Source organism: Triturus cristatus, chromosome 2_1 (genome assembly GCF_964204655.1).
Source record: "Triturus cristatus chromosome 2_1, aTriCri1.1, whole genome shotgun sequence".
NCBI lineage: Eukaryota > Metazoa > Chordata > Amphibia > Caudata > Salamandridae > Triturus > Triturus cristatus.
This window is the reverse complement of record NC_140581.1, coordinates 878,781,552-878,798,577: the sequence shown is the minus strand read 5'-3', so window position 1 is coordinate 878,798,577 and position 17,026 is coordinate 878,781,552. Positions and strand designations below refer to the sequence as shown.

General features: G+C 40.0%; 1 protein-coding gene across 1 annotated transcript in view; it reads right to left on the bottom strand.

Annotated features, from left to right (window-relative positions):
• The window catches only part of LOC146866022 (transmembrane channel-like protein 2-B), a 704,484-nt gene that overhangs the window by 38,246 nt on the left and 649,212 nt on the right, over positions 1-17,026 (bottom strand). Inside the window, exon 20 of the mRNA XM_085633032.1 lies at positions 15,696-15,706. Within this exon, the coding sequence (XP_085489158.1) occupies positions 15,696-15,706 (11 nt within the window). The remainder of the gene's footprint in view (positions 1-15,695; positions 15,707-17,026) is intronic.

The following is a 17,026-nucleotide window of genomic DNA, read 5'->3' as shown; positions in this document are numbered from 1 at the left end:
AATGCAGGTAAACAAAAGCATTCAATAAAAAAAGAAAATGTAGTCATGCTTTTACATTGAATAATATTTACATTAACAAAAACAATATCGCAGTCCACAATAATACAAAATAAATTTCTATACGACAGACAAGCTAACAGCAGAAGATCTCACACCAACATCAACTAAGAAACATCCCTAGAGCCATTTAAATTCCACATCTAATTTTGCAAACAATAATAACACAACTAAACTATCAAAATCAACAATAAGGAAAAGGTAAAAAAACACATAAAACTAATACCAGATCCCTTGTTATTATTTGTAGGGAATCAAAGTTAAAAGATGTTCTGTATAAAAAATAAAATCGGACAAATGGGATATTCATCAAATTGTGACAAACGTGAAATTTTCATCAAATAACTTATTGTGTATTCAGAAAACATACAGAAACCCTGGTAAACTAAACAATTCTAGACTTATTAAAAAACAAAAAATAATAAACCACACTCACATTTTGATTATATTTATCACAAAGTATAAAATAAATGCCCAATATTTATATACAAGCCAGAAAAAAACCAGCTTCTGTACAATAGGGGTTACTTCGATTGCAAAGAGATAAGAATGGAAAGCAAAACCCCCTGGAAATATCTATGAAGTATTGAACTTCTAAATGCAAGAATGCAAGGGGGTGGTTACCACAGCAAAGGAAATTGTAATCCACACAATAGACCACAATTACACAGTCTCAACAGCGCAATCCAAAAACTGAAGTGCAATAGAAACATTCAAAACAAGCATTGGAAAAGCCAATAGGTCTGGCAATGCCATCGCTCACAGTGAGGTAAGCCAGTGGCTACATGCTCTATGCTCTAGTGGGCAGAACAAACATTTCAATGACACCAAAACAGACCAGTGAATAAAGAGGTCTTGCTGAAAGTGCCCAGAGGTTATATATCTATATACAGTGGTTGCTGCTGCCGGAGGTGTAGAGCGGTAACCCTTCCAGGTGCGATGTTTCCTTGGGGACACCCAAGTTTTCATATATATATATATATATATATATATATATATATATATATATATATATATATATATATATATATATTACCTACTGGCGGTCGCCAGTAGGTAGTTATAGTTAGGACCACGTTTCCATAGGAAATACGCAACATTCTATTTTGAATAACTTTGGCGCCGGTCGACGAATCCTCGCGAATTTTTCAAAATAGGTGGGGTGCTACGCTCCGCTCCTACCCTGAAAGTCTCGGGGGGATTCGTCAAGCGGGGGCTGAGATAAAAGGGGGGTCCCAAAACGCGTTTTTCCCATGCATTTTTCCGTAGGACCTTTAGACAGGGCTACAGCCCGAACGGCTGAACAGAATTTAATGAAATTTGGCAGAGAGGTAGTCCCCAGGTCAAGGAAGTGCCTTTTGTAGGTTTGGTGTAAATCTGTTCAGTAGATTCTGAGAAAATAGCCTTTAAATCAATATATATATCTGTGGCAGCTTACGGTGCGCTTACCGTGCGCTTACCGTAAGCTTACCGTACGCGTACGATGGCGTGCGTGAGCGCGATTTTGATTGGCTCTTAGTTCTTAGTAAACATTTGAATCGGTCGAAACCAGGAAGCGGCGGCCGCCATTTTCTCTCTCGCTTCCTGAGTAGGGCAGCAAAAACCAACCCCAAAAATGTGTAAAGAGGCAGTTTAATGAGATCCTAACCACCCAGCATTGATACAGGGGTCCCCAAACCACCCCCAAGCCCAAAAAAAAAAATATTTTTTTTTTCGGAAAATCGCCGATTACGCTTACCGTACGCGCACGGTAAAAAATAGTTAAAAAAAAAAAAAATTATCCACATTCTCCCCACCCCGTGTGCAAATGGTGCCCGAAGGGCACCAATTGTGCATGGCTTATCATAGGTAGGAAGTTAACAAAGAATACATTTCACAAAGATGCGCAAAACATGTCCCCCATGTGCGCACGGTGCGCGAAGCGCATCGTGCGTACATGGCCCATCCCGCTTAACGTGGGCACGCGGTGCGCGCAGCGCACCGCGTGACCACTGTGCGTGCACGGCACTAACTGCGTAAAGTGGGCGCGCGGTGCGCGAAGCGCACCGCGTGCTCACTGTGCGCGCACGGTGCGCGAAGCGCACCGTGCGCGCACGGAACGAACTGCGTTAACTGGGCGCGCACGCCACGAATGGCGTAAAGTAACTTAGCATTTAAAAAACCTTGCAAATTCACTGAAAAAACCATAGGTTTCACACATGTTATAGTTAGCTGGACATTTTACTGATAAAAAACCAATGAAATTCCCCCGTTATAGTTACTGCAGGCAACTATAACTCACGCGACCGCAATCTTCTGCTGATGACATATGTGTCTTTATGAAAAAAAAATATTTGTAATATATGTAAAGCTAAAATTTAATGGAAGAAGACATGGGCAAATAAGTGTCTAAATACAGTATTAGCATCAGCAGAGGATTGCGGTCGCGTGAGTTATAGTTGCCTGCAGTAACTATAACGGGGGAATTTCATTGGTTTTTTATCAGTAAAATGTCCAGCTAACTATAACATGTGTGAAACCTATGGTTTTTTCAGTGAATATATATACATATGTATATGTATATGTGTATATATATATGTAACCATTACCAATAGTGGTCCTCTTCATAAAGTTAGGTCGAAGTAATTCCTGGTACTTTACCATTATCTTTATAATTTTGTAAAAAACACGTGACCACAACCTTTTTGACTTAGTCATTCATCACTGACCTTAGAATACCAGATTACCCATTTGCAGTATTTATAATAGAATTAATTCAACTGATAAACGATGAAAAACGATGTATTTTTGCAATTACGGTCATAAACACCATGAATGTGTACAATCATGTTTTTTATATATTTTGCAATTTTGTCTGTATGTTGAGACACATCAATATGAATTTGCAATTTATTTAACTAGTCAAGCTGCTAATTTACGAATATTTGTTGAAGGACTTTTGTACCTCTGAGACCAAGTCTGTTTTCTCTCTTGTTTATGCACGCTGCGACGTGCTCGGAACTTATTCCGATATGTACTTCCTGATTCACGGGTGAGGTCATGTGACCAAGGCTGCTTGTCAGCCGAAACGCGTCGTCGTTTGGTGTGAATAAACTTTACACCTTCCTGCAAACAACAGAGTGGCTCGTCTTCTTTCCTTGGATTAAGGGGGAGAATCTCTATGCAATATATATATATATATATATATATATATATATGTGTGTGTATGTATATATATATTACCTGCTGGCGGTCGCCAGTAGGTAGTTATAGTTAGGACCTATTATCCATAGGAAATCCGCAACATTCTATTTGGAATAACTTTGGCGCTGGTTGACGAATCTTCGCAACATTTTTAAAACTTGTGAGGTGCTCTGGTCCACTCCTTTCCTGAAAGTCTCGGGTTGATTCGGCAAGCAGAGGCTGAGAAGAAAAGGGGGACCCAAAACGTGTTTTCCCCATGCAATTTTCCATACGAACCTTTAATAACAGCTACAGCCCGAACTGCTGAACAGAATTACACCAAATTTGGCAAAGAGGAAGCCCTTGGTTCACACTCATGCCTTTTGGTTAAATAGTGTAAATCCGTTCAGTAGTTGCTGAGAAAATCGAAAGTAAAATCACATATATATCTGGGCGGAGCCTAACCACACATCTCATCGTGAGATCGGATTGGCTGTCAGCACTTCATCCAAGAAGTGTTGGCAGCCATCTTGGGACCAATATACATGATAGCACCTCATTGAAAAGCATTGCAGTTAATAGAAGGTTTTAAGACTGTAGTTACATTATAAATCATTTGTTAATGGTACCATACTCATTTTAGGAATTGTGGTGTGTTCTGAGGTGATTTTACCATGTGAAAAAGTCTTCTGCTGGGATATCATGAATCATATTTGAGAGAAAACTATTTTCTCATGCTTTTCCCACAGAGGTTTGGAAGGTGATCTATAAGCTAAACTGAGAGCATATTTTCCGTAAATTCACATTATCTTTCTCAGTCATGTGAGAATGAAGTCTGACATTCTCAGTAAAACATGTACATCCAACATGGGCAGAGACTGTCAGTTGATTCCTTTGTGTTCTACTGCAGCTTCCCAGAGTGTTCTAAAGAACAACTAGAGCGCTAACAGTCCTACTTATGACAAACAAATTGCATACCTGAAGCCATCTTGATTGGAATAAAGTGGTACCTCTTAAAACATTTAATTTAAAAAGGAACAAAATGAGGGGGTTCATTTTGCCATAGAAAGCATGATTAGTGCTGTAGAAAGAAAAATTAGGGCACATTTTGAGTGACTTCTCAAATCCTCTTCTATTTCATTAAATAATTCTGACATGCAGACTGAAACATGCACTTTCAATACCAGCAGCAGACTTCCCTGGTGAGCAGTAGCTTTACTACAGTGATCTAATGAGCAACTAGAGTGATAACATTCTGAATTTATGACAAATGTGTGACACATCTGAATGCCTTCTTGATGGCATCAAAGTAAAAAACTCTAAAGTATTTCCTACTGAGGAGACTGTAGTAAATGAGGTAATTAGGAAACTTCATAACAAATAAGTCTCCCAAGATGGCCACCAGAGACAAAAGAGACCAAATGTTGCACAAATATCACCCAGATGTAGCCCAAGTATAGCCCAATGACTAAGAACAACTAGAGCGCTTACTGTCTTACTTATGACAAAAGTATGGCACACCTGAAGCCATCTTGATTGGAATAAACTGGTAACACTTAAAACATTAAATTTAAAAAGAAACACAATAAGGGGGTTCATTTTGCCATATAAATTATGATTAGTGCTGAAGAAAGAAAAATTAGGGCACATTTTGAGTGACTTCTCAAATCCTCTTCTATTTCATTAAAAAATTACGACATGCAGGCTGAAACATGCACTTTTAATACCAGCAGCAGAATTCCGTGATGAGCAGTAGCTTTACTACAGTGATCTAATGAGCAACCAGAGTGCTAACATTCAGAATTTATACCCTGTTAGCCCCGGGGACCGCCACTCCCTGGGGCTATAAAATAAATGGGTGGGGGGCACAAAGGCCCTCCCAGCCCCGGGGACCGCTACCCTCGGGGCTTTCAAAAAATGGGTGTGGGGGCTAAAAGGCCCCCCCAAGACCCCAGGACCACCTCCCCCAGGGCTTTTTATATTGTGGGAGGGGGGGGACGTGGCTGCATGGCTCTAGGCTCTGCAGTATCTCGGGGTGCCCACCCCAGGACACTGCTGTTTGCTATGGCAGGGCAGGAGCCGAGGATCCCGCCCTGTCATAGCAAACTTGGTTTGGATTTTGAAAGAGAGAGCAGGGAAATCTGCTCTCTCTTTCAAAATGCAAACCATATTGCTTTTCCACACGGGGAGTTGCATGTTAGCAGCTCCCCGTGTGGATAAGCAGGGCCAGCTCCCAAAGGATGCGGGGAGCCGGCTGGGACAGTGGGAGCATTAGGGCTCCCCCCACGGTCCCCAACGTTGTATATAGGCCCCGGATGGGGTCCCCGGGGAGAATAGAAATTAGTAATAGGTGCTAATTTATTTTTTTACGGGCAAATTAGGAGTCGCGCACCCAGCGCGGTGCTCAGCGCAGCCCCCTGTGTGCACGCGCTGGGTGCGCGACTCCTACACGTTGGGTGCACGACTTATAACGCGTTGGGTGCACGGCTCCTCTCGCGCTGGGTGTGCGACTCCCCCCAAAAATTGGGAAAAAAACTATAAAAAATATTATGAATATATTTTAAAAAATATAAAATAAAATAAAACAATATTAGAGTTTCAATATTTTTAAAAACATTTTTTTCAATTTAGATTAAAACTATGTAATGTAATTTAAAAAAGTAAAATATGTAAAAATAAATAGTTTAAAAAATGTAGAAAAACAGTATCAAAAAACTAAATATAACAATTAATATATTTAAAAATTATCATTTAAAAAACCTTTGAAATTCACTGAAAAAAACCATAGGTTTCAGATATGTTATAGTTAGGAATTAACATTTAAAAAACCTTTGAAATTCACTGAAAAAACCATAGGTTTCAGGGGTGTTATAGTTAGGGATTAGCATTTAAAAAAACCTTTAAAAAAAACCTTAGAAATTCACTGAAATAACCATAGGTTTTAGGGAAAGTTATAGTTATCAGTGATGTCACTGACCATGTCATGAGTGATGTAATATGTGACGTCATCAGCAGTGCATTGCGGGGGCGCGATTTATAGTTAGCTGAACTAACTATAACGGGGGAATTTCACTGGTCTTGTAGTGAAATGTCCAACTAACTATAACTTTCCCTAAAACCTATGGTTATTTCAGTGAATTTCTAAGGTTTTTTAAATGCTAATTTCTAACTATAACGTGCCTGAAACCTATGGTTTTTTCAGTGAATTTCAAAGGTTTTTTAAATGCTAATTCCTAACTATAACGCCCCTGAAACCTATGTTTTTTTTTCAGTGAGTATACATATATATATACAGATATCCACTAACAGAACCAGCGCATCACCTCCTCGCACCAGAACACGACACAGCAATCCAAGGTTTGATTTCTTCAATTATTATTGCAGGCTTAGAGCTATGATGCATTTCGGCAGGGTCCCCTGCCTTGAGCACATGTAGAGCCAAACTCCCAACATGAATTTATATGTTTTTTTACCATCATGTGGTAACACAGACATAGACAAAACACTTCACACAAACTTTAGAGCTCATTACTACAAATTCAGTTTCTTTATGCATTAGTAGTGTTGCATTCTAACATATAATAATTCATATTGTTTGCTTTTTACCTTTAAAGTCACTCTCTATGATTTTTTGGGTATTTTATTCCTTTCAATGAACTTTATTGTACCAGACAACCAAGTCCTTCTTGAGTGTTTTTCAGACAAGTGTCGTACCATTACGCAAATCACCAGGTTTAAATTCCCAAGTGTGGTCTGCGAGTCCATTCCTAATTCTGTCCTAAAGGCAAAGCACGTCATACGGTTTCAGTGCTCAGCTTGAGCTCGTCATTTTTATTATGACTGGGCGACAGAATGACGGCGGGTGTGAGTAAGACATACCTTTAACCACATACTACAGATTTACGCTGCGGTACGATTCCTTTCAGGCTTTTAACTATATATACTGATCTTGTATTTCTCTATGCCACCCGCCCTTCCTGTTCAAGTATCCCATAGGGTTTTACAATAGAATGGACTACACTATAAATGTATTACTTACATGCCCATCTCCAATCCTAGTCTTTTGCGTGGACCTTTATGCACAACAGTGGTACATGGTCTAATTTGAATAACCATTTCCCTATAAGTGCAAAATTATGATTCCAGTTGCTAGTGCTATTAGAACATCCAATCTAGATGTCACTAAAGTGCAAATAACAATTGCAGCTGCCATTGATGATTAAGTGCAAGTGCTTACTGCTTGTACCAGCACTGGCTATGTGCAAAACAGCAAATTGCTACTTATTAAAAACACAATATTAAACGAAATGGATCAATGAAATCATACCTTACTATACCCGGTTTTGTGATTCATAGAAAGAATGATTCTTTCTATTATAAAATTAGTCATATTAAAACACTCCTAGGCTGTTCATCCCACTGATGATCACACAGATGTCTATATACAATTAACACACTCTAAAAGAGTTACAAAAGAAAGTCATAAAAAGTGTTACACAGATTCATTTTTCCAAATATGTTTTCTCGTGGGGCTTTCTAATGTAACTAGTACCACTACGTGGAGGATACAGGGTATAAGAGCCAAATTCTGGAAAAAAATATAAATTTTTCTATCAATATAAAACAATTTCTTTAACACAAAAGTAGTAAAAGGTCATCCGTCTCTATGCAAATTATTGGAAATCCTGAAAAGGAACACATGTTCCAAGAAATGAGGCAAGTCCACTCAATTTATGGAAATGTAAACCATATCACATGAATGGAAAATGAAGAAATCCGAATTCAAGTGTATCATTAGCATATTGTGCATTTCAGTCACATCTTTTGGTGTAGGTTATCTTGAAAAGGGACATTTTCAGTAAACTAAAATGTTAAACATTCTGAAACATGAAGGTAGGGAGCTGGATGAATATTTGCCAAGCCATGATGGTCTCACTCACATAAAGATGTACAGTATTACAGTGCAACTAATTGGAATTTTAGTGCTCTAACTAGTAATCTAGAAACTCAGCAGAAGACAGTCTGTGAGATGGAAGGGAAAGTGTTGTAGAACTAGCAAACAGTTTAAAGAGTTCAATGTTTGCTTCAGGGATTGGAAAAGCAATGCTAAATGTTTGTCAATGCCAGTAAGCATTTAATTTTGTGATATTTTATATTTCTCATTATTTTATCTACTGCTGAAACCCTCTTCTATAAAGCTCTCAGTTATAAGTAGTGCTGGTATACTTATCAATATCTATCATATCTCTTCTATAAAGCGATGCATTTAATTAGGTAGGCTTAGAAAAATACCACTTAAAAAAATAAAACGTGCAATGAATATACTTTGATATTGGTTTGATATTGCACTCTAGTAGATTATGATGCAACAGAGTCTGTCATGGTATTTCTGTCTTTATTTGGGACCCAATTCACAACGGTACTTACATGTAGTAAAATTACGAGAATGGAATCTCCGCAATCGGGGCGGAGTCTCCGCACTCAGGGCAGAATCTCTGCACTGAGAAACTTTTCAACTTTTCAAACACTCACCCCAGGGGGGTGAGGGTTTGAAAAGTTTTAACACTCTGTCCATCATCTCCATGTGTTTGCTTTGTTTGCACTAAGTTGGCAGGGTATGCCCAGACGTGGGTCCCTTGCTCACTTTGCCACTGGATTCAAACTAGCCTGGCTAATGAGGGATGTTAGCCCAAAACCGGTCCCAGGATGCTTGTTCCGGTCCAGGTATGACATGGCTTGGCACTTCGGGCTGGACTGTGCCCATGAGGCACAGGGTCAAGACTGATTTGCATACAGCTGTGTCTGAACTGGGGTGGCAAAGTGAGCTAAAGAATGATGATGGATTCAACCCAGATCTGTGACTGGGGGTGAGTGTTTGATAAGTTTCAGCACTCCGTTTATCATCTCCTTGTGTCCACTTTAAAGGGTGACATCAAATATAAATTTGGACCCACCGAGCCACTCATCAGTACACTCCTGTACCTGTGGACATTACAAAAAAAGAACAGCGTTGTTCCCCAGAGAATTGCTCTGTTGCTTGAGGCCTGCCTTATTCTCCAGAGAACAGTCCTTCTGCATGAGGCCTGCCTTGTTCCTCAGAGGACTGCCCTGCTCTCTGATAAAGAAGACGGCACCTGCTTACTCCTCCAAGGCTAACATGAGTGACTCCAATGGCCAGTTTGCTGGCCTTTTATTCTCAGCTACGGAGACAAAACAAGCTCCAGAAGGTTCACTGCACCTGCTGCAGCTGGACCTGAATATACCTGCTGCTGGCCTCCGCTGGAGTGAGTTCCTGACACCCAAGCGGTGCCTCTCCATGTCCTGGAGCCTTGGCTGGCATCAGTCGAGCTCCTCCTGTAAAATCCTGGAATCTTGGAATCTGTGCAACAGAGTTTGAGAAGGTATGTTTTCAGTGAGACTAACCTTTGTCCTTGTATCCCGCCCAATTGTGGTCAGCCTAAATTTGTGACTTTTTCTTGGTTTAGTATGACCAGATAATCACAGTAAGAGCTTTCTGCTTCTTGGTGCTATTTTTACTTAAAACTTTGAAATTGCATCACTCTACAGATTGGATTTTTGGATTTTTGGTCTCATTTTAATTATTAAAGTTTACTCTATTTTTCCAGATTGGTGCAGGATACCTCTTTTGTTGTGTTCCACCGCATCAAAAATTACCCAATTTCTTACACTGCACCTCTTAGCTTATCCTCAGTCATAAAACATGATCATTCTTCTATATGTTCGTAACCTTCTCTATTCTGTTGCAAGTTTTGTTAATAACATACAACAATGTCCCTAAGGGTATTAGTTAGTGGTCAATTTAAAGCAGCACAACTAATTGCTGGAAGCAGAAGGAGAAACCAGGGAGACAAAAATACACTTTGACCACATAAAAATGGAGTTTTGGTAATCGTATATATTTGTTATAAATAACTTCATATATTTAGACAAGTATAACAACAGCACTACGTTACATTAAATGGCATGCAACCTGTGGGATCCTGTGCACAAGTGCTCTTGAAATGGTGACAATGCAAGTGACACATGAGGAAGTATGTGCAGCAACACGAAGGGGCGCAACAAAAAGGCAGTTGGCATACTACGCCACTGTTATAAAATAAGAGTAACCTGGTCCTGATGATGGCCTAAACACTCCAACAGGCCGAAACGCCGTCGACTCTTACAGCAAAAATCTCAGCGCTAACTCCTCAAGGATAGCCATCTTGACTCCACTTGTATATATTAACATTCATTGTTTGGGTATCTCTACTATGTAAATTTCACTACCAACTGCCTTTTTGTTGCGCCCCTTCGTGTCGCTGTACATACTTCCTCACGTGTCACTTGCGTTGTCACCATTTCAAAAGCACTTTTGCGCAGTATCCCACAGTTTACATGCCATGTAATGTAACTCAGTGCTGTTCTTACACATGTCTAAATATATGAGGTTATTTATAACAAATATATACGATTACCAAAACTCAATTTTATGTTGTCAAATAGTATTTTTGTTTCCCTGGTTTCTACTTCTGCTTCCAGCAATTAATTGTGCTGCTTTAAAATGACCACCAACTATTACCCTTAGAGACATTGTTGTATGTTATAAATGTTCGCCCTGGTCTCTATAGGGTATATGGGTTACCCCCTGTAGTCTGATATTGCAGGTTGTGTTAAGGCTTGCTCATTTGGCTCGCAAAGGACATTCTGGGTTCAAGGTGGCCTTACATTTACTTGCTAGAATTAACAACAATTCTACCCAAAATTGTATGCCAGGCATTATATTAGACTTTTCCTCATTATTGGTTTCAGAATAGTATTCTCCACCTTGTCCCACTTCTGTACTTTCAACATCAAGCACCTCACCTCAGAAGCCATAGCGGATTTCCAATTCATTACTTCACTGCTTAGCCCACCCATTTACAATAAAACAATTTGGGTCGGGCATCACACCAAACAGATTCAATTGTGGTCTCATCAGCCCTGCTTTGTCTGTCATTTTGGAGAGAATACTAGTGACCTTTGCTCAGTAAGTGGTTTGAGTGGGGTATGCCCAAACCATGCGGCACATGCCAGCATCCAAGACTCTGCACCGAGGGCAAGTACTCGAAGTATTCATAAATTCTGTTGAGTCACCTAGATGTCAAGGCATGTTCTGTCAAGGCAGCTATGTTGTAGCAAAGTAAAACCAAACATTCTTGACGCCCTGATTGTAAATTTCAGGTCAAGGCAGAATGTAGCACAGATGGAAAGAGTCAGTGAGGAAAAGAAATAAAGAAATGTCTTCTCAGTACACCTCACTGCTGCTTTTGATGCATTTCTCAGGTGTACTAACTTTAGTAAATCTGAGACTGTGCCAAAATCCATGAGTGAATGCCTGGGAACTCCCATGCTCCACCCATGGAATGCCTTCCAGCTTGAAATCTAACATAATGCAGCACAACCCACTGTGCTGTGTCACATTTCTTTACAGATCTATGAAAGGCAGCACAAATCACCCCTCGTGGAGCTTTGTAAATATTACTGAAGCCTTTGCATTGTCCTTAGGCCACCTTACATGACGCAAAGACAAAGCAAAGGCTTGATAAGTCTGGGTCTTACTGCCTACATGGTTCTTTCTCAGAGTCTGTGCCTCACTGAGTTCATTGACCATTGTAGCATCTCCCAAGTGTTCATGGTGAAAGGGAAATCCAACCCCTTAGTTGAGGGAAGCACTGCAACAGCAGGCAAGAAGCGTGTGTAGGCTCTGTGCATGTCCTGTGCAAGCTATTTGTTCATTGGTGTTCAGCTGCCAGATAATACAGCTCGTAGTCTGGAAAGTAGTTATTATTCTGTAGCCTTAGTGTCTCTCCAGTGCAATATTGCCCGTGTCAGAGCTCCACAAAAAATAAAGTAATAATGTGGCAGATTTCTTATGGAGTTCTTTCAACAGCAAAACAGCTGCAAAATAGTATAGCAATCTCAATGATGCCACCATTTTTTCCAATGTTGTTCTTACAATAGCCAACAACGCAAGTTCCCTATATATATAAAAAAATTCTCTCAGGGTTGGTAGGGCTACTCTTTGTCACCTGCGATAATTCTTTCTTCTCTGTGATAAATTGGAGCATCAGTTATCTAAACATGTGAATTTGAGGCCTGGCATGTTGATATGTGTGTTTTGTATGTTCACTGTTGGTCTGTCTGGGAATAAGTATGTTCTTTCCAGTAAAACTTAAACCTAGATATTGTATAAAAAACTGCTTTACCTCAATTTGCAGGCCTTACAAAATATGTAGCGATGGTACAGATTAAAGGACACCTCCAAAGAAACAAATAGCCTTAATTGCTACTAACAAGGTAATGGAGTGCTAACACAGCTTGCACTTTCACTACCAAATTATTGCTGTATAGGGTGTGACAATAAGTAATGCCCAACAAAATCAGGAAATGGTCTGGAACACACCCAAGCTACAGTCAAACAATTACAAATATTGTGCAACCTTAAAGTAGATTTACTTATGCAATACGTTACGATGAAAACAAATGGAATAGAACAGTGTCAGTGAGGAACAAAAATTATTTTGAGCTGGTTGCCAGAGTCAATAACAATCTTCTTGTGAGATCCCTAGTCATTCACGGTAATGTGAACCAAATGAGAGCTAAATGTATAGTAGCAATCTTCTTGTCTGATCTCTAAAACAGGCAATTTACAAAGAATAAAGTAATTCAACATCATCTTCTTGTGAGGTATCATAATCAGTGGACATGTATTTTGGTCATTGTCAAGCCAACCACGCCTCTGTCAACAACATTAGCATATAGTAATATGGCATAGACTGTGACAACTGACTGCATGCCAATCTCCCAAACCTTACAGGTCAGCAGTTACCTGGCCAGTGTTAACAATAGCCGAGATAGTGGGCATCCCTGGGGTATGGCCTCGCCTCACTGGGCAAATTTTCCCTGTGGTTCGGTGTATGACAAATAAATGAATGCTATCATTTCAGTTTGTATTCGTATGTTTTGGAAATACTACAATATATACTGCCTCACTAAAGGGTTGAATGCTTTTTTCACATCTACCAAAAATATATTTGGCAAGGTGGGGATCTTGGGGTCGCATCAAGTGCCCGAAGTATCAACTGCTGTCTCAGGTTTTCTTCTCACTATTTGTTGACCAGGAAGTCAACTGGCTATGCAAAAGGTGCAGTATGCGGTTCTTTAAAGTAGCTCCCAATGTGTGTCAGAGCCTCATTTGGGCCTGAGGGGTGTAGATCTTCTCCTCAGGTCAGGGTTGCACCGTTAATCCTCCCACCTGGTTACGTCGGGGGCCGTAACTTATCTTATAACAGCCCTGGATTCGGGCTCTTCATAGTCTGTGAATACTTCACGGCCTTTAGGTGGACTCGCAATCTGTCTGCGCATCCTGCACTCATACAGTGGTCATAGCATCCTGTGTGACGCACTGCTCTATCAGACTCTAGGGATGGTCTGACTCGCTCCACCACACCATCCATGTAAGCTTCAAGCACTATTACACTGCGCAGCATGTGTGGCCCATACCCTGCTCTTGCCATGCCAGTTCGGGTACCTTGATATACCTCGGTAAAAAAAATTGTTGTCTAGAAATTTCCATTTTTTGATTTGTGCTTTTGTATCATTAGAAAAGTAATTTAGCTTGGGTAGACATCGCAAATCCTGGACATTTTGTTTCTGGAAGACATTGTTAAAAATAGCAGATGTGTGAGACCTATAACTTCATTTTGATGTCAAAACCTAGGTTTTGGGGGTCAAGTAGTCTTATAAAGACAGAAAATAAATACCCAGAGCAAACCTTCTTCCATTTTTTAGAAAAGCAGCTCTGTAATGATGTGTTATAACCATCACATTGGTAATTTATCTTAATATTGTTTTTGTTTCAGGATTTCTATTGATTCAAATGTATAAGCATGAGCAAAGCAGGTGGTAGCAGAGGATCTTTACCTCCTAATAGAGTGTTGCTAATTACAAAATCAGCGGACTCCTTCAACAAAGAAAAATGTGTCTTGTGCCAAACTAATCTGAATGAAAAGCTAACATCAACTGTGGCTGGACTGGAGAGAGTTTGAGAAGCTGCAGAAATATGGTAAAGATGAAGTTCACAAAAGATTGAAACTGATAGGTGAAGAGGATCAAATATTTTATCATTGTAACAACAAGTGTTATAAGTCACTTTCAATGGCAAAAAGCCTGGAAAAAAGTAATTAAAAAATATCAGAAACCCTAGAATCACAACAACCAAACCCAATGACCATCTATTTGAAGATTGATGGTTACCCCTCGTCCATCTCCAACAACTAATCAGAAAGCAAAGGACCTTCAATTGTGGAGATACAGACCCCGATCTTTATCCTACTAGGCCATCACCACCCGAAAATGTCTCTGCATAGTAAGATTTAATAGCAAGAGCAGCAGCTTTCCTTTAAGTACCCTTATATAAAGACACAATAGAGGAAGGTTTCCTTCTTGAAACCCTATCTAATGCTCAAAGGGGGGCACAATATCTACCACTCGTTAAAGGTATGGTACGTCATGCAGAGGACATTTTTAAAGACCCAGTCAAAGCTAGGATAATAACACCACGCACTGACAAAAATAAAAAGCTGCACCCTCTGATCCTATAGACATTAGAAGTCAGTTAACTACTGACTCTCTAGTAGCATCTAATTCTAGGAAAAGGGCAAATTCCCAAACAGGGGATGCACCACCCCCAGAGAAAGAATCTAAATTGATTGATGCCTCTGGGAAAAAGTGTAGCTGCCCAATCAGCTAATCACTGGCATATAGCCAACAGCCAGGCTCTGTTAGCTCGCTATGATAAAGCTCACTGGGCTCCTCCAACATCTCTTAGAATAGCACAGAAAAGGGGGGCAGGAAATTGTCAATGAGGGAAAGCTCATTGCAAATATTGAAATGCGCACTAGATGCAGTAGACACAGGGGCTAAAGGTATACAGGATAGTCTACTATGACGTAGAGATGCATGGCTCAGTGTCTCAGTGTTTATATCTGAAGTGCAACAGGCCATTTTTAATCTCCCATTGGATAAGGAACATCCTTTTGGCCCTCAGGTCGACACAGCCCTTGAGAAAATGAAAAAAGACGCAGAGGTCGAAAACTCAATGGGAGCTCTACAAACAACTACTTACCGTGGTTCCTTTTATAGGCCCAACTATAAATAAGGTTTTAGATCTGCCTCCTCAGACAATACAGGGTCAGCATATAAAAATGAAAGACAAACCCCTACTACCAAAACCTTTTTATAGGGGCACATACAGAGGAAGTAAATTTAAAGGAAATGGTTGCGAGAATAATACTGTAACTCCAATACAACTACCAAGCAGCTACTTCCTTACCATTCCCCCAATCATTTAACACCTGTTGGGGGTTGTCTTCAAAACTTTCTTTCAACATAGAGATCAGTCACAACAAATCAATGGCTGTTGGATATTATCCAACATGGTTAGTGTCTGGAGCTCATTACAACTCCTCTAAATATTCCACCTCGCAAACACAAATTGTCAATAGAACATCCAAATCTCCTACAAAAGAAAATCTTAGCTCTATTAATAAAAGCAATATAGCCAGTCCAAAAACAGTATCAAGGAACAGGGGTATAGTCATTATAATTCCTCATTCCCAAAAAAAGATGGAACATCAGAATTCATTCTCGACCTCCGACCACTCAATCATGAAATCTCACCAGAACACTTCCAAATGGTCACCCTTCAGGAACTCATTCCCTTATTACTAAAATGCAACTTCATGACCGTCTCAGATCTAAAGGATACCTACTTCCATATACCCATCCATCCAGCACACAGAAAATATCTAAGGATTCTAGTTCAAGGAAACCATTATCAATGCAAAGTTCTGCCATTTGGAATTACCACTACACCAAGGGTATTCACAAAATGGCTAGCAGTAGTGGCAGCACATCTCTGCAGACAAAACATCCATGTATTTCCATAGCTAGATGAATGGCTGATAAATGCTAACAGCCTCAATCTTTGCAAACAGCATACACAGCAAACCCTAACCTTCTTGCATCATTTTGGGTTCACCATCAACATACAAAAGTCACATCTACAACCTGCTACAAAACAACCATATCTAGGAGCCATATGCAATACACAATTGGCATTGGGATGTCCAAATGCATGCACAATAAACAACATTGTAACATCAATCCAACAATTCAGACCTAGGACTTAAATCTCAGTCAAAATATTCATGCAACTTTTAGGCACAATGGTATCTTCTATTTCAATAGTTCCACATGCCAGACTGCACACTAGACCTCTCCAAGAATGTCTCAAATCAATTGACACAGTCACAGGGTCCTCTTCAGGATCTAGTGTTGGTAGACAGACACACGTATTACTCTCTGCAGTGGTGGAATCCACAAAACGTATCCAAAGGGCCGTCATTTCAAGACCTAGTTCCCAAAAAAGTCTGACAGTGGATGCTTCCCTTATGGGTTGCGGAGCTCATCTCCAAAACCTGCCAATTCAGGGAATATGGAACTCCAAACACAATGGTCTTCATATCAATTACCTAGAGCTGCAAGCTGTTACCTAGCAGTGAAATCATTCCTACCTCACCTACAAGACAAAGTTGTCCTAATTCGAACACACAATATGACAGAACTATGTATTACATACAAAAACCGGGGACGTACTCTCTCCAATTATCACTTTTAGCACAGAAATTATTTAGTTTAGTAATACATTGCAACATTCATCACCTGGCAGAACATGTTCCAGGAACAAGCAATCGAGTTGCAGATC